Here is a 26565-nt window from a genome sequence, read left to right on the forward strand (position 1 = left end):
GCTCTGCATCCTCCAGTTGTCCCGCAAGTACCCAGGGTGCTCTCCTGCTCTATCTGTCCTTTATGCTCAGAAAAGGATCTTCTTTTAGCCATTTATCCTTCTGTATAAATAATATAAAGAGCTCTTATACTTGCATATGCCATTCAGCAAGTGTTATTTTCTTATTTGCCCTTAGAAGCCTTCCCTGACTCTCCACAGTGAACACTCCTAGACAACCCTTGGTGCAACCCTCCAGTTTTGCGATTTCCACTCTGTGTGATTATTATCTACCTACAAGTGCATCTCCCGCACTAAACTGTCAGCATCTTGAGGGCAGGAGATAATGTCTTTTGTCTCTTTATACCCCTTGCCAGCACAATTTCTATTCTATGGGAGGTGATAAATAATATATGTGTGTCTAATAAATTCTTGCAACAACCTAGTGGTAGAGAGGAATTATCATCCCTACCTTAGAGATAAATAAACTGGGTATAAAAAGACAAAGGAACTTGGTAATGATTACACAGTTGTCCAGTGAAAGGGAAGACATTTGAATCAAATTATGAATGACTCCCAAGAGCGCTGCCATTTCTACTCTTATCAAACCACTAGCATGTTACCCTCAGCATCAAGGTATTTCCTCCTCTGGAGGTAACTACTTCCATAACCAAATCTCTAATTTGGAAAAGGAAATTTGGCCTGACGACTAGAAATGTAGTGAATGCAAAGTGTAAATTGGGAGCAGATTTGGAAGAAAAAGCAGTTAACAGCAAAAAAGTCTAGAACAAAAAAACAGATTGAGTCAAATGGCACTGACCTGAATCTACAAGGGAAACTTGTGCTTTGGGATGCTTCTCCCACTAAGCACCTGGTCTGAGTTTCAGGATTAGAGGAAGCCCCATCATTCTGGACATACAGTACTGAAAAACAACACAGAGCACTCCTCCACTGCATCTAGACTTCGTGTCCCAGATGCTCTGTGTTTCCCCTTGAGGTGGGGATCAGTGATGAGGGCAGACCAGTCAGGAAAAACAGATGGTGGATGACTGTGTACAGACACATATACAGGGCCCACACTAGAATTAAAACATGCTGGCACCCCCAATATTTAGCATAGATTTTAAAACAAAGACTGGTGAGAGAACTACATTTTACTAGGTCTTGTTTATCAGCTAAAGTAAGACCTCTGACCTCTCTCCCTCCCCTTTAAAGTTCACCCTTCAATTATTTATTTGAAAACTTCAGGCAAGTTCTTGCACATGCTCATCCACAAGTCATTTCAGCTACCTCACGACCTGGACCATGCCATCCACCCTCCTTTTATGCATTGTCTCCTGCTTCTGCTACACCTGAAACCAGCTGAGGGCGCTTCTCCACTTTAATTGTGTCAGAAACATTAACCCCAAGACAAGAGGGGTCATATTCCGTGGATTCTAAAGATTCCAGCACCATTTTCTCTCTGCTATAAGACCCTGCTATTTCGTGAAAACTGTTCTTTCGGGCTGCCTTTTTATTGAAAGCCCCCTCCCTGGAACTCAGACACAGGGGCAAGGCCTGTGGAAAAACCTGAGCGATTGTTACCAGACTCTACTCAGCCTTGCCCCACTCCTGTAAAATCCGATTCTTTGTTTCTGGACCCATCTTGTCAGCCTACTGTCTCCTCACCTTAGATGGAGTCCCACAGAAGACACTCAGGCTGTCATACAGACAAACTTCCATTAGTCATGCCCACAATTCCAGTGAAGATAGCTCCCAGAGATGGACATGCTGGAGGCTTCAGCCTTGACTGCCACTTCTAGAGCTGTAACTACACAATGTTTATTTGAGAAATTCTTCCCTCCATCTACATCCTGTATGTTACCATATACTGGATCCAGCTTCAGTCTCTACTCTACTATGAAGCTCTGTCTTTGCTTCTTATGGAACCCTGCCCTGCCAAACTCAGAAGTCCAAGTCAGAGTATTCATGTCACAATGGAGGAACTACTTTTAATTACCATGCTAACAGCTGGGTTAATGTCAGATGGCGATTGCCAGTGAGCAATCACAATGAAGTGATTAGATGATAACCAAAGGGGTTTAGATCCTCTTCCCATGGACACCCATGCCAAGGTCTGCCTGTGCCCAAGTCACAACCATCAAATAAAAAATTATATATATTTGATATTCTTCTTATAGATATTTATGGTGCTGTAAACTACTAAACAAATACTGTGTTAAGGGTTGTCGTGGCATTTTTACAAAAAAGAAGTGATCCCAAATACTAAAGAATGGATGAATTTCTCACAAATCCCTAATCATGGCTGTCCTGAAATATGATTGTATATATTTGCCTAAATCCTCCTTAAAATGCTGGAATATTGCCTGATTTCCCAAAAGCTACAGTTAAAAAACTGGTCTAGACTGAGTGATATGAGAACACAGTTTGATTCCTACATTGTTAGCATTTAATTTTGATGGTCTCAATTTAAAATTACATCTTTAAATGAACCTAGTAAGACCCCACCTGGATTAGTCATTCCAAGCAATTTTAAAGAGTTCTTATTATCAAAGAGAACATTAAAAATGTGTATAAGTGTATTCTTCCCTGAGAGAGGTCAGATATCATGAGTTAGCTGATTATTAAAAAAAAAAAGAAAGCAAAGAAGAGAAAAGAAAAGAAAAGAAAAGAAAAGAAAAGAAAAGAAAAGAAAAGAAAAAGGGGAAAAAGCTTACCATTGGAAAGGCACCTGCAGAAGTATATTGTCAAGCTATAATAGTGTAATGGTATAATGGTATAATGACAAGAGCCCTGGATGTAGAGAAATGAAACCAGGTTCACAGCTTTATTCACCTCTTGCTACCTCTGCACTTGGAAATAAGCCACCTTCAGTTGCCTTATTGCATTTTATGATCATCATCTGTAAAAATGGACCCTTTTCTCAGGGTGGGGGTTTTGTGAGGATCATCATGAGACCATAAACGATTGGCTTTTAGCTTTCCAAGGCGTATAAACATACCTAATAAAAGAGAACAAAGAGAGTATTATCACATTAATCAGGCATTGATAGTTAATTAAGAACTGTATTACTTTAGGAGCGCCTGGGTGGCTCAGTGTTTAAGTGTCCAACTGCAGCTCAGGTCATGATCTCACAATTCATGGGTTTGAGTCCTGCATCAGTCTCTGTGCTGACAGCTCAGAGCCTGGAGCCTGCTTCAGATTCTGTGTTCCCCTCTCTCTCTACTCCTCCCCCACTCACACTCTGTCTCTCTCTCAAAAATAATAAAATAAACATTAAAAAAATTTTAAAGAGAATTGTATTACTTTAATATGATAGTCTCAGACTTTGAAGCAAAAGGTTGAAAAAGGAATAAAGATGTAATGCCATATAACTAGGGAATTCTGGATCTGGAAGGGACCTCACAGAACATTTGTTCCAATTTTCAATCCCCAGACACCCATTTTATAGAGAAGGAAACACAGAGAGATTGAGAAGCTTTCCTGGGATCTCACAGCACTACCTACAGAGCTCAGACTAGAACTTCGCTCTTCTGCTTCCTAGTGCCTAGCACCTATGACTACAATTGTTAAATTGTGTCCATAATCCCTTTTCCTACATTCCTACACCCATGTCCACAACCACCAAAGCTTATTATCCAGTTCAATTATGTCCTTTAATAAAAATTAACAAGATGATTGCAATACCTTCCCTTCCCTTTGCAATGTAGACAGGACCGAACACTTGGAGAACTGCCATCAACTTCACTCAGGGAGAGAGATCTTTTTCATTCAGTATCAAATATTTATCTGAGTTCTTACTTGTGCCCAAGAACTGTGCTATATCCTGATAAAAATATGAGTGCTCCAAAGTTTCCTTCAAGTTGTGGATATAGACCAGTGGTGACCACATAGTTGGAGATATTAAAGCAGATATAAACAGACTGCAATAGAAGCTTAAGGGGATGGTGTGACTAAGGAACCAAGAGAAATTGGACAGTGAATTCTGCTTCATCCAGACAAATGACAAGTATACAATATTAACAAAAATTGAAATGTGAAAAGTCAAGAGAAGATCAGATTCCCTTCATCTACAAGAATTCTGCAGTGATCAGTGGAAGTTATATAGTTTTATGTTCCTGGTTTGGACAGCCCACCCTTCCTACCAGGAACTGGATCAGATTCTGTCCCTGAGAACTCTGATGTCAAAGTCAGCCATACTCTGAACACCAAATATTCTGTACTAGCAGTAGATAACTAACCTCTGTGTTTCTCAATTTCCTCATCTATAAAGTAGAGACAATTATAAAAGCTCTCCATTGGTAAGGTTACCTTGAGGATTAAATGAGTTTGACCATGTCAAATGCTTAGAACAATGCCAGGGACCAGGTGCCTGCATGGCTCAGTCGGTTAAGCATCCAACTGGGACTCAGGTCGTGATCTCACAGTTCATGAGTTTGAGCCCCACGTCAGGCTCTGTGATGACAGCTCAGAGCCTGGAGCCTGCTTCAGATTCTGTGTCTCCCTCTGCCCCTCCCCCACTTGTGTTCTGTCTCTCTCAAAAATAAATAAACATTTTAAAAATGTAAAAAAAATCCAAATTCCAGGGACCAAGTACGTGTTCAATAAATGTTAGCATCTCAGTATGGGAATACCAAGTGTCACTGAAAACTCACTCCTAAGTTTGAATATATGAATGCAAGGGAGGAGATGAAGAAAGGTGTGTCGATCAGGCTTAACCAGAAGAACGGAACTGGTGGGGGATATAGTTTAAGAGATGTATTGGAAGAAATTGACTCACATTATTGTTGGGGTGACTAAACAAATCTGAAATCCCTAGAGCAAGGCCTTGGGAAGGGCAGACTGGCACTCCTAGGCATAAGCTGAAGTGACAGTCCAAGGCAGAATTTCTTCTTTCTCAACAAAGCCTCGGTTCTGCTCTTAAGACCTTTCAACTGATTGTATCAGGCCCACCTGGATTATCAAGGAAAGTCTCCTTTACTTTGTTTTTAACAGCTTTATTGAGATATAACTGATATACAGAGAACTGCATATATTTCATGCATGCAATTTGATGAATCTGGACATATGCAAACACCTATGATACAATCACCACAATCAAAATGATAGACATATCCAACACCTCCCAAATTGTCCTGTATCCTCACTTAACATGAGAGCTAGCCTTTCAACAAGTCTTTCAAGTGCATAATACAATATTGTTAACTATAGGGACTATGTTTTACAACAGATCTCTAGAACGTATTCATCTAGCATAAGAAACCTTATAACCATGGAACAACACCTTCTCTATCCCTCCCAACCCCCTCAGCCCTTGGCAATTACTATTGTAGTCTCTGTTTCATGAGTTCCATTCTTATATATACCTCATAAAAGTGGAATCAAGCTGTATTTATCCTTCTGTGACTAGCTTATATTACTTAGTACATTATCCATCCATGTTGACAGAAATGTCAAGATTTCCTTCTTTTTTAAGGCTGAATAATATTCCATTGTGTATATATACCCCATTCTCTTTCTTATTCATCTGTCTGGATACTTGGGTTGTTTCCATATCTTAGCTATTGTGAATAGTGCTGCAGTGAACTTGGAAGTGCAGATATCTTCAAAACACTAACTTCAATTCTTTTGGATGTATACCCAGAAGTGGAATTGCTAGATCATATGGTACTTATATTTTTAATTGTTTGAGAAACCTTTATATTGTTTTCCATAGCTATTACACCATTTAACATTCCCACCATCAGTGTATAAGGGTACCAATTTCCCCACATCCTTGCCAACAATTGTTATCTTTTGTTGTGTTTTTTTTTCCCTAAGTAATGGCCATCCTAACAGATGTGAGGTGATATCTCATTACAGTTTTGATTTGCATTTCCCTGATAATTAATGTTGCTGAGCATCATTTCATATACCTATTGGCCAGTTGTATATCTTCTTTGGAGGAATGTCTATTCAAGTCCTTTGTCCATTTTTTAATTGGGCTATTTGGAGTTTTTTTGCTGTTGAGTTGTAGGAGATACTTATATTCTTTGGAAATTAACCCCTTATCAGATATATAGTTTGAAAATATTTCTCCCATTTCAGAAGATGCCTTTCATTTTGTTGATTCCTTTCCTGGGTAGAAGCTTTTTAGTTTGACATTGGTTTTGTTGCCTATGCTTTTGATGTCATATCCAAGACCAATGTCACGAAGCTTTCCACCATGTTTTCTTCTTTAATTTTAATGGTTTCAGGTCTTATGTTTAAATCTTTAGTCCATTTTGAGTTGATTTTTATGCATAGAAAGGTTGTAATCAAATTCCTTTCCTTTCCTTTCCTTTCCTTTTCCTTTCCTTTCCTTTCCTTTCCCTTCCTTCCTTTCTCTTCCCTTTCTCTCTCTCTTTCTTTCTTTCTTTCTTCCTGAATTTGAATATCTAGTTTTCCCAACATCACTTGTTTTTCTTTTATTTAAAAAAAAGGTTTTTTTTCATGTTTTTATTTATTTTTGAGACAGAGAGAGACAGAGCATGAGCAGGGAAGGGGCAGAGAGAGAGGGAGACACAGAATCCGAAACAGGCTCCAGGCTCTGAGCTGTCAGCACAGAGCCCGACGCGGGGCTCGAACTCACAGATTGTGAGATCATGACCTGAGCCGAAGTTGGACGCTTAACCGACTGAGCCACCCAGGCGCCCCCCCCGGCACCCCCCCCCCCCAACATCACTTGTTAAAGAGACTATCCTTCACTGTGTATTCATGATATCTTGTTAAAAATTAGTTGACCATATATGTGTGCATTTATTTCTGGGCTTTCTGTTCTGTCTCATTAGCCTACAGGTTTGTCTTTATGCCAGTGCCATGCTGTTTTAATCACTGTAGCTTTGTGATATATTTTGGAGTTAGAATTATAGTGCATCCAGCTTTGTTCTTTTTTCTTAAGATTCCTTTGGCTCTTCTGCGTTGATAAAATTCAACACCATTTCATGATAAAATGCTCAACAAACTAGGTATAAAGGAATGTACCTCCAAAGTAATAAAGGTCATGGTTAACAACATACTCAATGGTGAAAATTGAAAGCTTTTCCTGTAAGATCAGGAACAAGATAAGGATTCCCCCTTTCTACTCAACACAATACTCGAAATCCTTTCCAGAACAATTAGGAAAGAAAAAAAAAAAACAAAAGAAATATAAATAGGAAAAGAAGTTGTAAAATTATCTGTTTGCAGATGACATGATTCCCATATGTAGAAAACCCTATAGACTCCACCAAAAAGAACTACTAGAATTAATACACAAATTCAGTAAACTTGCAGGATACAAAATTAATATACAAAAGTCAGTTGTGTTTCTACATACTAACAATGAACAATCCAAAAAGGAAATTAAGAAAACAGTCTTATTGGGGCACCTGGATGGCTCAGTTGGTTGGGCATCCGACTTCAGCTCAGGTCATGATCTCACAGCTTGTGGGTTCGGGCCCTACCTCAGGCTCTGTGCTGACAGCTCAAAGCCTGGAGCCTGCTTCCAATTCTGTGTCTGCTTCTCTCTTTGCCCCTACCCCACTCATGCTCTGTCTCTGTCTCTCAAAAATAAACATTAAAAAAAAAAAAGAAAAAGAAAACAGTCTTATTTACAATAACATCAAAAATAATAAAACACTTAGGAATAAACTTAATCAAAGAGGCTAAAAGTTGCACATTGGAAATGACAAAACATCGATGAAATTAAAGGAGACACAAATAAATGGAAAGACATTCTGTGTTCATGTACTAGAAGACTTAATACCATTCAAAATATCCATACTACTCTAAGTGGTCTATAGATTCAATGTTGTCTCCATCAAAATCCCAATGGTGTGTTTTTGTTTTTGTTTTTGTTTTAGAAATAGAAGAACGATCCTGAAATTCATATGGAATCCACAAAGTCTCCTTTATTTTAAAGTCAACTGACTATGAACTGATTAACTGTGTCTATACAATATTTCACTACAACACCTAGATTAATGTTTGATTAAGTCACCGGGGACTGTAGCCTCACCAAGTTGACACATAAAACTGACCATCACAAAAGGCTAATGAAAAATAAGATGACATATCTTTCTTCTAATGGGCTCAATGCAAATGTCCAATAAGAACCGGATGGAGTAGTATAGACCCTCAAGATGCACCTATCCATGCATTTCACAGACCAAGCTAAGGACCCCAGAGACAATGTGCACACTGCTATCGATGAGGCTCCTTGCGTGGGAACAGTGAACAGGTTCTCTCTGTTGCTTGGTGTGTTTATTGAGCTTTGGAGAATCCTAATAATTTATAGTTTCAATCACAGAATGGAGTTGTTTACACAGAGCAAACTAACAAGACCTAAATTCTGAATTTCCGCTTCCATTAAGAGGCAGTATGGTATAACAGAAAATATATCACCTGTGCATCAGGCGCCTGGATTCAAATCCATCTTTGTCACTTTCTAGGTGTCCAGTCAAGTCACTTAACCTCTCTAAGCCTGTGAATGGCCATTACCTGTGAATGGTAAAAATAATATTGTCATTTCAACGTTATCGTGAAGGATTAAAGACCATAAACCAAGTGGCATGAGTTCATAAAACATGATCAGCTAAGACATGCTATGAACTTCTTTTAGTTCGGAGATTATCTAGTGTTAGCTGAGTAGTCTTGGGAAATTTACTTTCCTTCTCTGTGTCTCAGTTTCCTCATCTGTAATATGAGCATAACAATAAATTGTTCTGGGGATTAAATGAGTTGATATGTATGTTTTCATATATAAAATTAATTTATATAAACTGAGTGCTCAGAATAGTGCCTGGTACACAGTAAGCACTATATATGTTGCAATTATTATAATTTTCCATTTATGTGGTAGCTGTGAAATGAGGGACATGGAACACCTGGATTTTAGTCCCAGCCCTGCACTGGGTGAATGCACAGAAGCCACTTCACTTCTCTGCCATCATTTCCTCCTCTGTAAAATTAAGGAGTTGATTGGACTGTCTGTGGTACTCAGACATTGTAAGATTGCATGCTAAATTCCACTGAGAGATGCAGGGACTTGAGAAGACTTCTGGCTCATAGAGTCTCCAGCTGCTGACCTCTCACAGATCTGTCAAGGCTTCCTTATTGATTCACACCAAGAATCCTGCCTCTGTCTCGGTTTTTCTGCAGGGCAGTTGATCTGTTTACTTTGCACCAAGATGTGTTCCTCTGTCAGCCTCCTCGGAGCTGTCACAAGCCAGCTGCATGGCAGGGAGAGACAGAAGAAGTGTTTTTGTTTTTCTGCTTCACTGTCTTCCTTCCTTTAGGGTCCCTTCTGAAAAAGGTCAAAACAGAATTCTGTGTCTGCCATAATGAGACATGCTAGCCAATCGAAGAAGTAGGGCCCATGTCAGTGACAGGGCCTGCCCCGGGGAGGCCAGGATTAGAGTCCCGTCAAGCCTGACTCAGCCTCCAGTCCATGGGGCTTCAGTGGTCACTCCCTTTCTGCCCCTGACATATAGCACATTACAAACATCCTGAATGCTGTGGTTGGCAGGTGGGAGGGGACGGTAACTAACTAAAGTATGACAGGAAATCTAAGGGAGGGCAAAAAAAGAGTGACATGTGGTTTTTGCCTAAGATTATGTGGCAGACTGAAATTCTACATACATCCTCTCTTGCTTTTTCTGTATTATACTGTGACTAGGGAGGCAGGAAGGAGGGACTCCTACCTCTTTCGTCAAGGCAGAAGAGTGTTATAAAGGCTGCTTCCATTTCTTCTCGCTCATGTGCTTCTGCCCCCTTTGTCTTTTTATCTGCTCCTCCCCAGAGGTAGAAGAATATCTGAGTGTCAGACTCAGGTGTCCCATGGTTGTATTTATGACCAGGCAATGTTATGAGCTTTAAAGACAGGGTCCCAAGAACTGCCCTTCTTTCTTTCTGTGTCCCAGACCATGTCATAAACGTCTAAGGAGGGAGGGACTGGCAAACAGGGAGAAGAACACCTGGTTGTAAGTAACTGCAGATCAACTGACTGTGTTCAACAACGTGATATTTATAATACACATTCTGAACGGATTTTTCCAAATGACTGACTCATTGATTGGTTCCCCTGGCCATTAGAATAAATGAGGTAGAACTTCATCCTACTTTGAATTAAAAAGGGAGTTCTCATCACTCCTAACAAACATTGCATTGCTTATCATTTCCATCAGAAAGAGCTAAGCCTTTCATTGACATAGGTTATTTTGCAACCTATACAGCTCCAAATAATCTTAGCATCTCCAAGGGAGAAGAAAACTCAAAAGAACATCCCACCCAGTCCTCTATAACATTCTCCACTTGGCTTTCTCTACCACGTTTTTGGGGAATAGTTTCTTCTTGAACATTTCCAGTAATAAAACACTCACTCTTACACAGATGACTATTTCTGGACAGGTATAATTCTTTGTTACTTCCTTGTAACTTCCTCACCACTTCTTCCCCGCTTTTGGAGTCAGACAAAGTAAATTGAAATACCTTTTCCTATGACAGCGCTTTAAATGGTTCTCAGACTAGGTTATGCTGTAATGATCTCAGTGGCTGAAAACAGCACCGAATCCTTTCATGTAGACACAAATGTCCATCCTGGATCATCTGGGGACTCTGCTGCACATTTCCCTCACTTGGAGACTAAGGTTAAGATAACAGATACTATTAGTAGTTTACTTTTAGCATCTACCAATTGAGTAAACATGCAATGACCGAAAAGTTAGTGTAACTTGAGTAATGGTTTCAACTGAATTTTAATTGTTATTCTCCAACTTCCTGGGATTGAAGTTTCTTTCAAAACCGAAATAGGATATCTTGAGTTCTAACTCCATGTACTCCAGAAGTTGATAACCTCCCCAGTGTTTCTGTGGGGTTCCATTCCTTGGAGTTATCTGTCTGACTCTCCCTCCACAGCCCTTCTCCCCCAAGTTCTCAATCCCTGTGGGCCATATCACACTGCAGTCTGGTCTGCTTGTCCCAAAACATGGACACAGCCCCTCTCCTTTATTCTCCAAGTCACCACCAGAAAATGCTATAATGGGTGGCAGATTTACTAGAGTCTTAAGGATAACAGGGAAGAGGAAGTAGAGAGGGCACCTGACTAGTAGAAGAGGAAGTAGACAGGGTCAAATGACTTGACCTTTGAAAATTAGACCTCACAGTTTCCAAAGTTCCTTACCTGTCTCCTACTTTCCCCAACCCCAATGTCAGGCCCATCTTCAGCTCTCTGATGAATCCTTGCCTAATTTCTTCTCAACCCACACCGCTGGGCCCCATGTCTATGTCTCTAGTTACAAAGGGAAAATTCAACTTGACATTACTTTATTCAGCAGAGCAGTTGAGCTCCCTTTGTCTTAACCTCTACCATTTTGATTTATTCTAATACAATCTCCTTCATAACAAGGACTTCTTAATATGTTTTACAAGTGAAAGAATTATCTACCATAGCCTCCACAGTAAAAGAGAAAGCAAAAGTTGAGAAATTAGTTTTTCTTTAAGATGCCTCAAAAAAATTTATAGCAAATGCTTTTTATTCCAACCAACTTCATATTAAAGAAAATTTGAAATGTTGTATGCATGGATTGTAAAGGGTGAATTTGGGAATATCCAGGAAGTCAGATCATGAAAGTCCTTAGAAGACCTGTTAGCTTATATGCATTTTTTTTATTTTAAGCAGGAAATTAGCCTGATTGGTGGATTAGCATTGGGGGTGGGGAGCATAAGAGAGAGGGCAAGGAGACCAGCCAGTACTGGAGTCCAGCCATAGGGGACGGAATGTACAGGAGTTGGTGTGGGAGCCAGGACTAGGCGAGGTATCAGGAATGACACTCAGTTTTCTCTTTGTAGCAACTGGTTGAGTGTTGGCACAATTCACCATGACAGAAAATAAATGAGCAGGAATCAATGGGCGGGGGGATTATGTTTCTTTTTGGACACAATTCATTTTAGGTCTGAGGCATCCCACAGATCAGAGAAAGGAGTTAAGTCAGGTTTTTCAGGCAGGACTGGCCAGAGAGGTCTGCATCCTGAGGAAGGAACAGGTTGCCTCTTAGAACCCCAATATTCCAGGGGAAACTTTGGAGTAAAAGATCCCTTTTGCTGCCTTCATCTTATTCGAGGTCTGGGACTTCCTTGGTGCAAATCACTAGCTTAATATATGGAAGTGACATCTACAGCGCTTGAGACTGAGACCTTATTCCACAACCTGCACCCTGGAAAAAATGGAGAATTCCTTCTTTACCTATGTATGTGTAACCAAACAGAGGGAGGGCTATTGATTTAATCTGAGTCACTCTACAGAGTGTTGCTTGGGGGCCCAGAATTTAACCTCAATATTGCTTGAAAGAGCCTTCTTGTAGAAGTGAGTGTCTCATTGTGATGGATGCCTGACATTTACCAGTGTGACTTACCTGTCACTGTTTTCTACCCATTTTTCATATGGGTACAGTTAAAAGATTTCACTTGTTTGCCTTCTTATGCAGCATTATTAGCATCATGCTTTTGCCTTCAGAAAAAAAATAGAAAAAGAAAATGTGATTAGTATTGTCCCATTCAAATCATTAAACCTAAACTGCCATCGTAGAAGCTACAGACATGGAGTCAGGCATCAGTTTCCAGCTCTAGACCACGGAGGCTCTCTGCTATGGGGGAGAACACTGGAATTGGAGTTAGGACATCTGCCTTCCCATCCCAGATTTCCATTCACTAGATAGTCCTTCAGTGAGTCACTCATATCCTTTTGGTCCTGTTAGTCTTATCTAAAAAATGGGCAAATTATTAGTCACTGATGAATCACAGGGCTGCTTTGAGATTGTGGTGGCAAGACTAAGTAAAGACTCTAGAAACCACTGGGAGTGAAATCTTGCCATTTGCAACAGCATAGATGGATCTACAGAGCATAATGCTAAGTGAAAAAAGGCAGGAAAGAAAAATGCATATGATTTCACCCATATGTGGAATTTAAGAAACAAAACAAATGAACAGAGGGGGAAACGAGAGAGACAAAGCAAGAAAGAGACTCTTAATGATAGAGAACAAACTGATCATTGCTGGGGAGCTGGGTGGGGGGATGGGTGAAATAGGTGAAGGGGATTAAGAGCACACTTATGATGAGCACTGAATGATGTATAGCATTGTTGAAATCACTATATTGTACACCTGAAACTAATATAACACTGTATGTTAACTACACACTGGAATTAAAAATTAAAAAATTAAAAAAAAAGACTATAGAAACCAAAGGGATACTACATCCCAAATGCCACAATCTAAGAGTGCTGGGCTTTTGGCATCTCTCATCAGTTCTTCCTCATAAAGTTCACACTGCCTTCAGCTACTGTGGATGCATTCTTAATTTTTTTTTAAAAGATACTTCCTTTCTCTTGCAGTGCATAGTATGGGACTGGGACTCCAATGGCAAACATGACTTCATTGGAGAATTCACCTCGACATTCAAAGAGATGAGAGGAGCAATGGAAGGGAAACAGGTAGGTGGTAAACCACGCATGCTATTTCCCCACACACTTCTCTCATGATGCATCCTTAGCACCCTCTATACATGGAACAGCAGGAGGGGAGACCTCAATACTTGATTAAATGTGACAAGTAGGGAGCATGGGGGTATTTGAGTACCTAGAGTCTAGTACTAGCCCCACCCAAAGCAACCAGTGTGACCTTGGACAAGACACTGCCTCTGTGTGGTACAGTTTCTCCGTCAATAAAACCGAGGGGTCAGATGAGAATGTTTCTCATTTCCCTTAGCTGTATAGCCTGCGACAAGTGACTCAGTTTTCTCTGTGCCTCAGTTGTCTCACTTAAAAAATGAGGGTGGTAATTGTACCTACCTAATAGAATTTTGTGAAGATTAAACGAGATAATCCATGGTATTCACTTAGCAGAGTGCCTGGCATGCAGCTAGTACTTCCAAAATATCTGCTTCTAGTAGTACTATTCTTTCCATGACTTGGTGGCATTCAGTGCACATTAGTGCTTTGGAAAAGTTATTAGATTCTTCCAAATTTTCATTATGGACACTAGATTTTCATTTGGCTTCTCCATTTCACTCTCACACACTGGATACCAAGACACATACCCAAACACTGCCATATACCATAGAGGCACATAGGGATTTCGTTGCACCAGACACAAAGCTAAACTTCCTCTGCATTTCTCTCAGACACACATGCATTCACATATCAATAAATTGATCAGTCAGTTGCTGTCATCTGGACCCTAACCATGGAACTGCTGTTCTCACCTGTTCAGTGTTCACCTGCCCAATTTCCAGCTACAAAACCTGTATCTCTTTGCCTGAGGGCTTTGTCTGGTGACTGTGGCCCATTCATCCCAGGCCCACAGGAGGCTGAGGTATGAGGGGAGGTGTAGCTCCTTCTAGGGAGTGGCCCTCAACAAATAATTCATGGGGGAAAAGGGAGTATAAATACCCAGCTGTCTTGCCCCACAGGTGGCAGAACTCGGAGTGTGTGTTCTATGCAGCTTCCCAGGGTTCCCCAGCAGGAATAGGCCCTGGTGGCCACAGTGGTAACTGACCCGCACACCTTTTTGGCAGCCTCCGCATCTCAATTCCCTACTCCTCGATTGGTACTTTCTGGTATTACCTCCCAAGTGAACCATTTACACTTAAATCCTTGCCTCTGGGGCACTCAAACCAAAATACCTGACATTCTTACTCTGGGACCCACTGTCCCCATGGAGCAGAAAAGAGTGACAGCTGACCATTCAGTGGCTTTGAGAAAGGTCTTTTCCCTAGAGATAAGATCCTATACCCGGCCTGGTCAGAGGTGCTGATTACAGAAATGTCACAACTCATTTTCCAGTCTCTTCTTTCAGATATAAGGTCAAGATATACCTAGACTGGATGGGAATAAACTAACATGCTTGAGAATGGAAGCTTAATCTAAATCGGACCGTTTGTTGAGTACTTACATTTGGTCTAGAAAATCAAGGGGAACTTTTTTCATAACTCCCACAAAACCTGGTGTATATGCTCTATTAAATATCCAGTATTGCAAGCAACTTGTGAAACACGCAGAGATCTTCCCCACGAGCAGGCACGCAGAGTTTCAGGGCCATAGTCAAAATCACACTAAATTATAAGTGCGTCACACCCAGGATAACAAGGAAGATAGCCAGAGAAGTTGTTGCTCTGTTGAACCAGGCCCCACTGTGCTAATAAATCAATGAGTTATCAATACCACCTACTAGAGTTCTAAAAATTTTAATAAAGTTGTACCTTATTCTCCTCTACAAGTAGAAATAGCCAAATCAATAAATGTGAGAAACATGTCGTCTTTAGGCTCCTAAGAGGGTGTTAAAAGTAAAATTATAGCATATATTATCATTGAAAAAAAAATCCAAAAAAAAAAAAAAAAAAGAAAAACACCAAAGTCTGATGCTTTCAAACAAACAGAAATGAATCCTCAAGTCCCACTGAGGAAATGGATCATATGATATGGCACTTTTCTGTATCACCAGAAAGATTTTATTTGGTCCCATCACTCAGCCCCATTTGGGTGCATTTACACTATGGGAAATGTTCTCTTATTTACTAATTCTACTAATATTTATAAGGAACACCTACTAAGCGCCAAGCTCTAGGTGTGTCATGACTGTGCATCAGAGTACAATATAGACATGAATCAAACAAAAAATAAAAATGTTATTACAGCTTGTGACAAATGCTGTAAAAAACTGAACCAATTCAGTATAAAGGTATGGTATTGGAAAGATAATCTGAAATGGCAGCATTTAAGCTGAGGTCCCTTAAAGATGAAAAAAGCCAACCATGTAACAAGCAAGAGAAAAACATAAAGGCCAAGGGAATCTTACATTAGTCCTGAATGAGGAAAGAGCTTGGTGTGATTAAAGATGTGGAAAGAGACTAGTGTATCTGGAGCAGAGAGCATGCACGGGATGTGGTCAAAGACAGAAGCAAGGGCCAGGAAAAGCACATTCTAATATCTCGAAGAAAAGAGTTTCAATTTTCCTCTAACTGAAAAAGAGACAGCTTTGTGCTCTCCAGGACAGGAGCCATGAGCTACATGTATTTTAGCCTCACTTTTAATTAATTAAAAATTTGAGTTTCAATTTCAATTCCTGAGTTACATTAGCCACACTCCAAGTACCCCATCACTTCCTATGGCTAGTGGCTTCAATGTTGGTTGGTGCAAATATAGAATATTTCCATCATTGCAGAAAGTTCTACTGGACAGTGGTGCAAAGGAGTCCAAGCTAGAGAATGACATGACGGATTTTAACTTTTTTAAAAGATTATTCTGGCTACTGTGTACATAATCCATTGTAGAAAGAAGACAGTGAAGCAGATCTGTCAGAAGGCAAGACAAGAGGTAATAATGACTTAGGCTAACAAAGTGGTAATGGAGATGGAGAGAAGTAGAGTGATTTAAGATGGATTTTGGAGACAGGGGCTAAGACATGTTGAGGGTTTGGATATGAGGGGGATAGATGGGTAAATGTGGGTGCCATTTCCTGAGTAAGGAAGTCTTGTTTCAGGGAGGTCCAGTTATGTGGAAAGTTCAAGAATGGGGTTCGAGAAACTGGCACTCAGGGGAGAGGCCTACCTGGAGATGTATTTTGGAGCCGTCAGTAAACAGAAGTGGTTGATGTTAAGAGAATGGAGGATAGGGAGACACATAGAGGAGGGTTGAACCCTGAGGAACCTCAGTAAGTAAAAACAGAGACAAAAAGAGGAGACATCATCCTCTTTTAAGCTCCTTCCTATGAGTCATGGTTCTGCAGGTGCAGGGTAAATTCTTGATTAACTTGGATGAATTCTTGGGTGGCCTTCATGAACAGCCTTAGTCTGAGGTGGCCAAAAGGGAGACTTGCAAGAAGAACAAATAGGAGAGTCCCTCCAAGATCCTCCCCGTGGAAGCCTGCATTAATAGGCCAGGCTTTGGAGTGGGACTGACAGGTACCAATCCCAGCTCTACCAGTTGCCACCCGTATGATCTGAGCCTCATCTTTAGTCTACAAAAGTGGGTTGTAGGGAGAGTTAAGTGGGATTGTAGATGTAAGGCACATACCCCATAGTTACTTGAAAACTTTATCCCAAGACAGATGCAAACTACTTACACCTGGTTCATCAGCATCCCCTTCCCACCCAACAGGCATGAAAACCCCAAGTGCCTGCGGGCTCCGACTCAGCTTCCTTGGAGCCATTGTCTGGCTGCACCAACCCATCCTCCACTACTGGTCTGCCTTAGCCTGAGAAATGAGTGTACTTTCCATGGATTATCATTACAATTCTTTTTTTAAAATTTTTTAATGTTTATTTGAGAGTAAAAGAGAGAGAGAGAGAACAGGGGAGAGGCAGATAGAGAGGGAGATACAGAATCTGAAACAGGATCCAGGCTCTGAGCTGTCAGCAGGGAGTCCGATGTGGGGCTCAAACCCACATACTGCAAGATCATGACCTGAGCCAAAGTCAGACCCTTAACCAACTGAGCCACCCAGGCACCCCTATCATTATAATTCTTAATATAATTCGAAATCTAACTCATTCAAAGTTTCATTTGTTATGTCCTGCTTTGTTGAAGAAATTGAGGTTAATGGGAATGATTGAAAACGACAAAGGAACCATCACAGCCTCACTTTCTAACTGTTACGGTAAATCCCCACACTACTTGTTCATACTGTGACATTAGAGGAAGATTTGGGGGAAAGGCAATTTCAGTTTTGATGGGTTTGGGAGGGGCTTGGGGTGCTTTGTCTGAAAACACTAAATCTGCTTTGAGACAAGCTAGAATTCTTGCTTATCAAGAGCTTGCCACATGGAGAGCAGATTAGAAGAGAACCGAAGAGAGGGAAGAAAGACAACCATCATGATGGTGGAAAGATTAGGCCTTTGAAACAAAACGGTTGGAGATGTCCTGATTTCAGATTCAGTTTGACTCTTCTCTCTTCCTCTCTTCCTCTCACCCTCTCTTCCTCTCACCCTCCCTCCCTTCCTTCCTTTCTCTTTTTATTTCCTTCCTTTTATGGAAGGAGTTTTAGAGAGCCCTTAGCCAGTACAAGATTCCTTTCTTCCTAACTCTTACATGGTTGCCCAGTCCCTACTGGAACTTCCCCAGTGTTGAGAAACTACTGTTCTCAGTTATCTGTTGCTGAGAAACAAATTAGCCCAAAACTTCCCGGCAGAAAACAATGATCATTATTTACTCACAATTGTTGGCAATTTAGGCTGAGTTCACCTGGGGCAGCTCCTCACCATTCTACATGATGTCAGCTGAACTCACTCATGCATCTGTGCCTCCGCAGCTGGGATGGCCGAGACGTTTCTCATGTACTCTTTTATTCTCCAGGAGAGCAGCCTAAACTTTTTTACATGGTGGTAAAAACCTTCCAGCAGCAAGAGGATGGCAGGCCCCAATGCCCAGACACTTTTTAATCCTCTGCTCATACCACTTTTGCTAATGTCCCATTGGCCAAAACAAGTCCCATGACTAACCTCACCGTCATTGTGGGAGGGAACTGCACGAATACACAGACACTGAGAGGAATGGGCCACTGGGAGCCAATGCTGCTTCAGTCTACCCCACTCACATCTGCCTGAGAAACTGCTTTATTTTCAGGGGGTGCCTGGGTGGCTCAATCACTTTAACGTCGGACTCTTAATTTTGGCTCAGGTCGTGATATCACGGTTCGTGAGATCGAGCACTGCATTGGCCTCTGTGTCACAATGCAGAGCTTGCTTGGGATTCTCTCTCTTTTTCTCTCTCAAAATAAATAAATAAACTTTAAATTTTTTTTTAAAAAGAAAGAAATTGCTTTACTTTCAGATACCGCTAATTGTCAGAGAGTGAAAATTGGTCTCCTGAGTGGAAATCCAAGGATCCAGCTCCCACAGAATGGTGGGCAAGAGTTTTCAGTGGCTCTTGGATGTTTGGCTTGAAGTTGATTTTGTCACATGAAGTCTCCTGTAGGCTTGAAAGGTTGATATCTGTTCTCCTAAGGCCCCCCTTAGCTCCCAGCTACCTCCTCAGTTTCCAGCCACTCCTGCAGCTCTGATACTATCCCTCAGAGAAGCCCCTTTGGAGATCTGTTGTGTCCCTGGTGTGATATGTATCACTCCATTATTTTAGTTCTCAGGGAAGTTCTGTGCAAACTCATCATTATCCCCACTAATTTCCTATAGTCAGCACTCACTGTCTCTCAGTTTTCTGACCTTTTAAGCTAATTCCCACGCACTAAGACTCAACAGCGTTACTCAACGGTGTGTCTACAGATGTTTCCTTCCCTCTGGTGCTTGATTTGATCCTATTAATAGGAAGCATTTATAAGTACCAGGCACTTTTTTAAATGTGTTATGTGGATTAATTATTAAATCATCACAATAATCCTGTGAGATAGATACAATTACCAGCTCCATTTTACAGAGGAGATATCCAAGGCATAGAGGAGCCAAGTAACTTGCCAAGGGTCGCACAGCTGGAAGTGGAGGGACCAGGACTGGAACCAGGCAGCCTTATATCAGAGTCTCACTCAGCCACGCCTCCTTAACCACCCTCCCTCAGAATGCAAGGGTTATCCCGCAGAAACCATTTGTCAGCCCTCAGATCCATGTGCCGTAGCACCTGGGGGCTTGGCTTCATGGAATGACTCCACTTCTTCCTAAGCAGGCTCTCTTGCTGTGGCCCCTCTTGTTGCAGGTGCAGTGGGAGTGCATCAACCCCAAGTACAAAGCCAAGAAGAAGAACTATAAGAACTCAGGCATTGTGATTTTGAATCAGTGCAAGGTACGTACATAGCCCTTCTCTTTCAGGAGTATGAAGCTAGGGCTGTCTGGGAGGAAGAGCTCAGACTGTGTGGCCAGAGGGACAAACTGTCAAGGAGGTGTAGTGTTTTTTGTAATAAAAAACATAAAGCCCATGTTATAATGGATGTGGAGTGAAAAACATAAGTGTGGGTGGTCTTGGAGCTGTGGTGGCCCACTGCCACCATCCCTTCTGCAAAGACAGTCATACCCTCAAATATGGGGAGTCCTGGTCACATGTCAGGCTCTTCTCTGTCCTGACAGCACCAGAGGGAGATCCCCCAAAAGGGGAAGACAACATTTCCAGAGCTCCTGCTATGCACCTGTCACAGTGTTCAGTGCTTTATATGTGGTGCCTCACCCATGCCGAAAGGGTATTGTGAAAACAAAGCAATGGAGAAAGATTAGAAGGCCTAGAAATTCCTCCCAGAAGGGCTCTAACTTCACAGAAAATCCCACATGCTAGTAATCAAATCTCTTAAATCACATCTGAAAATAATTCTGGCATTGGTTGAGTACTTACTATGTGAGAGTAACTATGATGAATTCTGTTTAACTTGTATCATAATGCTGAGATTTCTGCTGTCAACTGAGATCATGTAACTAGTCACACACATGGTAAGTTTAAGAGCTGAGATTTTAATCTATGCATGTCTAACTCCACCATATACAACTTGAATGCCATCTAGTTTCTCTCTGTGTATGTCAGCTTCCTTTTCCCAGATTGGCTTCTCCCTGGCTGCCAGGAGCTGTGGGAGCACATCCTCTCATAGCAAGAGCAATAGTAGAGGAAAGACTGATATACCCACCCTTTGAACCAATCAGTGTATTAAGATTGGCCATCTAGGATCATCGTATTAATCATGTCTTTTATTTTCTATACTTTTTTGATGCATTAACATCTCTGGGCCTTGTGGGCTGGGTAGGAACTTCTCCCAGGGTTAGCTAATTCCTATAGATAGCCAACAACTTGCTTGTGAGCCTGCCTTTGATATGCAGAGCAACCAATCCAGAGCCCATACCCCCAACCACCTCCTTTATCAAGCTTACACACACACACACACACACACACACACACACACACACACACTATTCCTCTGTCCCTATATCTCCCTGGGTCCAGGCTTTACATAATTAGAGACCACCCCTATAGCCCAGAGTCACCAAAAGTATCCAAACTCTCCAATCCTAAACCAGTTTAACTCCTTACCATACCCCACTCATTCCTTCCCACAATAAAACACAATAAAGACTTCCACCCACACTTTCCTCTCAATCTTTCTGCCTTCTGACTGACCCTAGTGCTTTCCCATGTGGCCCCTGAGTGGCATGACATGCCTCCTACCCTTTGGGGAACTCTGGGTAATAAACTCTTCTTTGAAAGGCAGTTGTCTCTGGTCATCTCCCCTATCTATACAAATCAAATCCCAGGCACATTCAAAACATCCCTGTGCCCAGGGAAGCAGGAGAAAAGATGTGGATGAACCACTTCGGTGGTTGTCTGTCTCCTTAAGATGCCTGTGATAAGTCTGTTTTGATTCTCCATGAATTGATCTTACAGTTTAGTGCTTAGGGGCCAATATTATTCAACTCGTTCCCAAGTTCTTATTTCCTGGGTACATAGACAATAGTAGGGTGTCCCAACCATCAAGCAAAGCATTGCCAAAGGGAGCCAGGAGCAGGCACTATTCAGGGGGCCAAGTGAACACCAGCCCTGAAAATAGTCTGCCAAGAGATGTGTGCCACCTAGAGGTGGTACCTAGAGACACCAACACGAGATCTTGTGGGTCAGTCTCTGAGAAGCTGCCCTGAGCATCAGATGAAATCTGAAAATTGAGGGTCAAAAATCACAGTTACTCACTGTCCAGGTTAAAGTGGCCAGATGACAAACTTCATGACTGTGGGTATCGTGTCTGTTTTTCTCATCACTATATCCCTAGCATCTAGTGCATAGTGGGGACTTTGTTAAATAAAATTTAAAAATTTATTGTTAAATAAATAAATGGATGAATATCACCAACGGTCAAGAAGCAGAATCATAAGGAAGCAGAAATGAAGACCAAAAATTGGTATGGCACATGAGAACACTGATAATCATGGTTGGGCAAAAAACAGAGACTATGCTGACTTCCAGCACAGAGGTCCAAAGGATGGACTATGCAGTCCATTTGCCACCATTTGAGTCCCACCTCCACCTTCTACTAGGTAGGTGATCTTAGCCTCAACTTCCTCCTCCACAAAAATGGCACAGTAGAAATAATAGCTCCACCTTTACAGGGCTGTCCTAAGAACTAAATAAAATTATGGATGTTAAGTCCCTGACTTAGAGTTAGTCATTGCTGATCATGGCATGGCAGGAATCTAATGAATGGGAAACGGCCAGTAAAGGCCTTCTCAGGTAACTGCAATCCTGAAGCAGGCAACCTAGATTACTTGTGGTATTAAGAATGTTACCAGGACTGGAACTTAGACTGGGGAGCAAGAGTGAAGCCTAGTGTGAGACTTTATTAATTCCGAAACAGTGGTGTCCCTTGAAAATATAGTGTTAGCTCTCCCTGGAGGCATGCATGACCCAAAAGAGGGGAGCAGGGCATGAATAGCTGCAGCCCTCACAGGGCCATCTGAATTAGGCATTGCTTTCTTTCTCTCCTATAAAATCAAAATTGGAGCAATTAAGCATCTGACTCTTGGTTTCAGCTCAGGTCATGATCTCATGGTTTCCTGGGTTTGAGCCCCACGGTAGGCTGATGCAGAGTCTGCTTGGGATTCTCTCTCTCCCTCTCTATCTGTCTCACCCCCAGTTATGCTGTCTCTGTCTCCCTCGAAAATAAATAAACTTAAAAAAAATAAAATCGGGGTGCCTGGGTGGCTCAGTCGGTTAAGCGTCCGACTTCAGCTCAGGTCATGATCTCACAGTTTGTGGGTTCGAGCCCCACATCGGGCTCTGTGCTGACAACTCGGAGCCTGGAGCCTGCTTCAGATTCTGTGTCTCCCTCTTTCTCTGTTCCTCCCCTGCTCTCACTCTGTCTCTCTCTCGCGCTCTCTCTCAAATAAATGCAGATTTTTAAAAAATATATATTTTTAAAAAAACGAAATCAAATCAAAATCAACTGACCTATCTCTTCCCCACAGATGTCTTTCTGCTCTTTCTTTTAGGTTAGCAGTCTAATGCCAAAGACTAAGCTTCCACTCCATAAGGAAATAGATCATGCTGTTACTAAAACGATTTCCTCTCCTCCTCCAATGCAGATCCACAAGATGCATTCTTTCTTGGACTACATCATGGGCGGCTGCCAAATCCAGTTTACAGTAAGTTGTTTCCACATTTGTTCATATTCATGGAGCAAGGTGTGGGGCATGGTGGAGGGTTGTGGGAATGTGGAGACAAAAATTTATTAAAACCTTTGGTCAGTTTTTTTAGGTCTCATTGCTGAAATATTGTATGATATAATTTTTTTTTCTTTTCTTTCGATATAATTTTTTAAAAGTGAGTTCATACTTCTGTTTTCTCCAGTGACTATGGCTGTCAGGAAGTCATATCAGAAAAGTCATGCCACTCAACCTCAGGTGGTTTGGGAACCCTCCTCATGCTTCCCATTCTTTCAGTAACTGCATGAGGCATGGGGCAGTGGGCATATTGCCAGATCCCATTACCTGGTGAGTAGGAATTGGAAGGAAGTAAGCCACTCTGGTAAATCCCACTGACCCAAGGCAGATGCAGCCCAAAGACCAGCACCAACGCCATGCCCAAGGGTCGGTGCCACGAGTAAGCCATCCAAATGGTTCATCAGGCAATGAAAAGGTGAATTCCAAAAGATTGGAGAATTAGGCTTTCAAAGTTGAGAAACAGAGTGTCTAGACTCAGTGGGTAGATCAGGGATCATTTCCTAAATATAATCTGTGAACCCATAGGATTTATACACTCCAATGATTTGAGTGGGTAGGCTGGGTCTCTTTAAGGTGCCTGGTAGGCCAAGCTTATGAATCCATCTGCCCTTGAATAACTTACTTTCAGTGGCCTAATATTCAAAACCCTCCCAGGTTTGGACAGATGTGACCTCCAGAAAGAGGATCCCAGATGGCAAGGATAGATCTGCTAAAACCTATGGGAAAGCAACATGGCAAACAAGAGAACAACAATCTGAACAGCTTCTGCTCCCCGTCTTGCAGATGTGTACTCGTGAAGGTCAGCCCTGTTTAGCTCCCTTGACTGGATCAGTCATGTGAGAAAAGCAAGGCAGATGGGTTTAAATTTTTTGTCCAGGTTTAAGCCCAAGAGAGTAGACAGGACCAGTGTATTTCTGGGACGGGGACGGCAGTACTCATAGGACTAAAAGGAGCTGCAAGGGGTTGAGAAAAGTGGTAGTTTTATAGACTGACCTCTCCTTAGCTAGAAGCCTATCCTCTAATCTCAGAAGGGTCTGCCTATATCTTCTCTAAACTTGGGGCATGGTTCACTTACTCCTGAATAGGTATGGGTTAATTATAGAATTTGGTCATTTCTTTAGAGTCTAAGGCACACCCACCCAGCCCTCCTGCATGCATACTGGCACGTACAGAAAGTAGCAAACATGTTCATCGTGAGCACACACATGTAACTCCAGCTGTCCTATGGGTTCACTGTCGCACTGATGTATACACATAGAGGTAGAGGAGCCAGCAATGTCATATAGGAGAGCTCCTGGAAATAGTGTCCCACAGTCTTAGGCAAAGGAGCAATTCAGGAAACTATTTATAGGTTTTCAAGGGAGAGCACTATTGATTTGGTTTGGAGTCTATAGATTCCATGCACTCGAACAACTCTATTCAACCTTCAGGGGCTTGCTCTGCCCTTGGAGTTGTGCTGCAAAGAACCAGCCCCCATGAACACCAGAAGTTTATCCCCACAGGGTCCCTAGCTCCACAACCTGGGTCCACGTGGCTTGTCTGACCCAGGCTGGCCCTCCCCTCCTTTCTCACCCCTGCTGATCCTCCCCAGCTGAGGAGGTACCACCTTAATGTACATACCACTACTCCTCAGCTCCAGTTCCTTCTCCCTCCCTTAGCATTTCAGTCTTCCTGAAACTCTTTGAATTGTCCTTTTATTAAGCTCTCCTGGATCATCCCTTCTGAGTGGGCCATTTGTTTCCCGTTAAGACCCTGACCAGTACACTTTATAAACAGGGGCTGAGAGAAAGCTTTTGCACTTTCCACAGATGCCTGGTGCTTTTGACTCTACCTTAAGAATGTCAAAAGTAGAGCATCTTCCCCTTCAGGTGCCAGGCTGATGTGTATTAGGTACTTTTATTGAATTACAATGGATCAAACCCTAACCTTAAAGGAGAGGGAAGGATGAGGAAAAACAAGAAACCCGATGAATAAGTATGATACTAGTTTTGGCTTCAAAAAGCATCCTATGAACTTAAATGTTTACACGTCCATATAGCCTAATGATAAATACCAAAACCTTATTTGGGTTAATATGCATAAACAGGGTATATTTAGGGGAGTATTGGAGAAGTGGTTTGGATTAAGAATTTGAAGGGCAAGGGCTCCTGGGTGGCTCAGTTGGTTGAGTGGCCGACTCTTGATTTTAGCTCAGGTCATGATCTCACGGTTTGTGGGATCGAGTCCTGTGTCAGGCTCTACATTGACAACGCAGAACCTGCTTGGGATCCTCTCTCTCCCTCTCTCACTGCCCCTCTACCTCGCTTGCACTCTCGCTCTCAAAATAAATGAATAAAGTTTTTTAAAAAAGAATTTGAAGGGCTTTTAATTTTGAAGTAATATGGTGGATAAGGGAATGTTCAGAAGAATCTTGAGCAGGACATTGAAGAAGCTGGGCACATGCTTTAGGGAACCAAATCTGGGAGTGTTTGGTGGAAGGCATTGAAGGTGGTGAGGAAATTATGAAAGAGACGCAAGCAGAGGGGTGCCTAGGTGGCTCAGTCAGTTAAGCGGCTGACTTCCACTTTGGCTGAGGTCATGATCTCGCAGTTTGTGTGTTTGGCCCCAGTCCAGCTCTGTACTTACAGCTCGGAGCCTGGAACCTGTTTCGGATTCTGTCTCCCTCTCTCTGTCTCTCTGCTCTTCCCCCACTTGTGCATGCTCTCTCTCTCTCTCTGTCTCTCTCTCTCTTTCTCTCTCTGTCAAAAATAAATAAATAAAGAGATGAAGCAAGAAGAGATTAACCATCCTGAGGACAAGTAAGAAGAGGCTAAATTAGCAGGACAGCAGTTAAGAGAGGCACTGTGGAAAGAGAGTCCCATAAGCCTTGGCCTATGATTGATCCAATGAAGAGACAGAAGGCAAGGGAGAATGATGAGTCCAGAGGACTCAGATCTTTTGTGCCTGACTGACAAAGCATGGTGATCCTATTCACGGCAATATGGAAATCAAGAGGAGCCGCCGACGAGATGATGGATTTTATTTTGGACATGATGGAGGTACTTTCAGGCCTCTCAGTGTCGAGATGGCACTTATAAATATGGTCCTAGGTTTCAGGAAAGAAGTAGAAGCTGCACACATATGGGTCTGGATGAGATGGCCAGAGAGAAGAAAAGAGAAAAGGCGTCTCAGGGAATTATAGAAGATCTCCGTCAGGCAGCAAGGAGAAGAAGGGAAACCCATAGGAGGAGAAATGCCAGAGGAAAAGGTCCAGGACGGGGCAGTAACCCAAATGACCAGAAAGAAAATATTAAAAGATCAAGGGCAATAATCCCATATGCAAGAAGGTGAAGAATAAAAAACTGGATCATGTGATGAAGAGACACATATCACCTTTTGAAAGAGCAATTTCAGCAGTATGAGACAGG

The 26565-nt window shown here is 41.9% G+C and overlaps 1 protein-coding gene across 1 annotated transcript in view; it reads left to right on the plus strand.

The window, feature by feature from the left end:
* CPNE4 (copine 4) overlaps positions 1-26565 on the plus strand; it is a 132579-nt gene that overhangs the window by 73866 nt on the left and 32148 nt on the right. The window contains exons 6-8 of the mRNA XM_049629216.1: positions 13365-13463; positions 19668-19754; positions 23021-23080. Coding sequence (XP_049485173.1) covers positions 13365-13463; positions 19668-19754; positions 23021-23080 — 246 coding nt within the window. The remainder of the gene's footprint in view (positions 1-13364; positions 13464-19667; positions 19755-23020; positions 23081-26565) is intronic.

The sequence above is a fragment of the Panthera uncia genome, chromosome C2 (assembly GCF_023721935.1).
Source record: "Panthera uncia isolate 11264 chromosome C2, Puncia_PCG_1.0, whole genome shotgun sequence".
NCBI classification, from domain to species: Eukaryota; Metazoa; Chordata; class Mammalia; order Carnivora; family Felidae; genus Panthera; species Panthera uncia.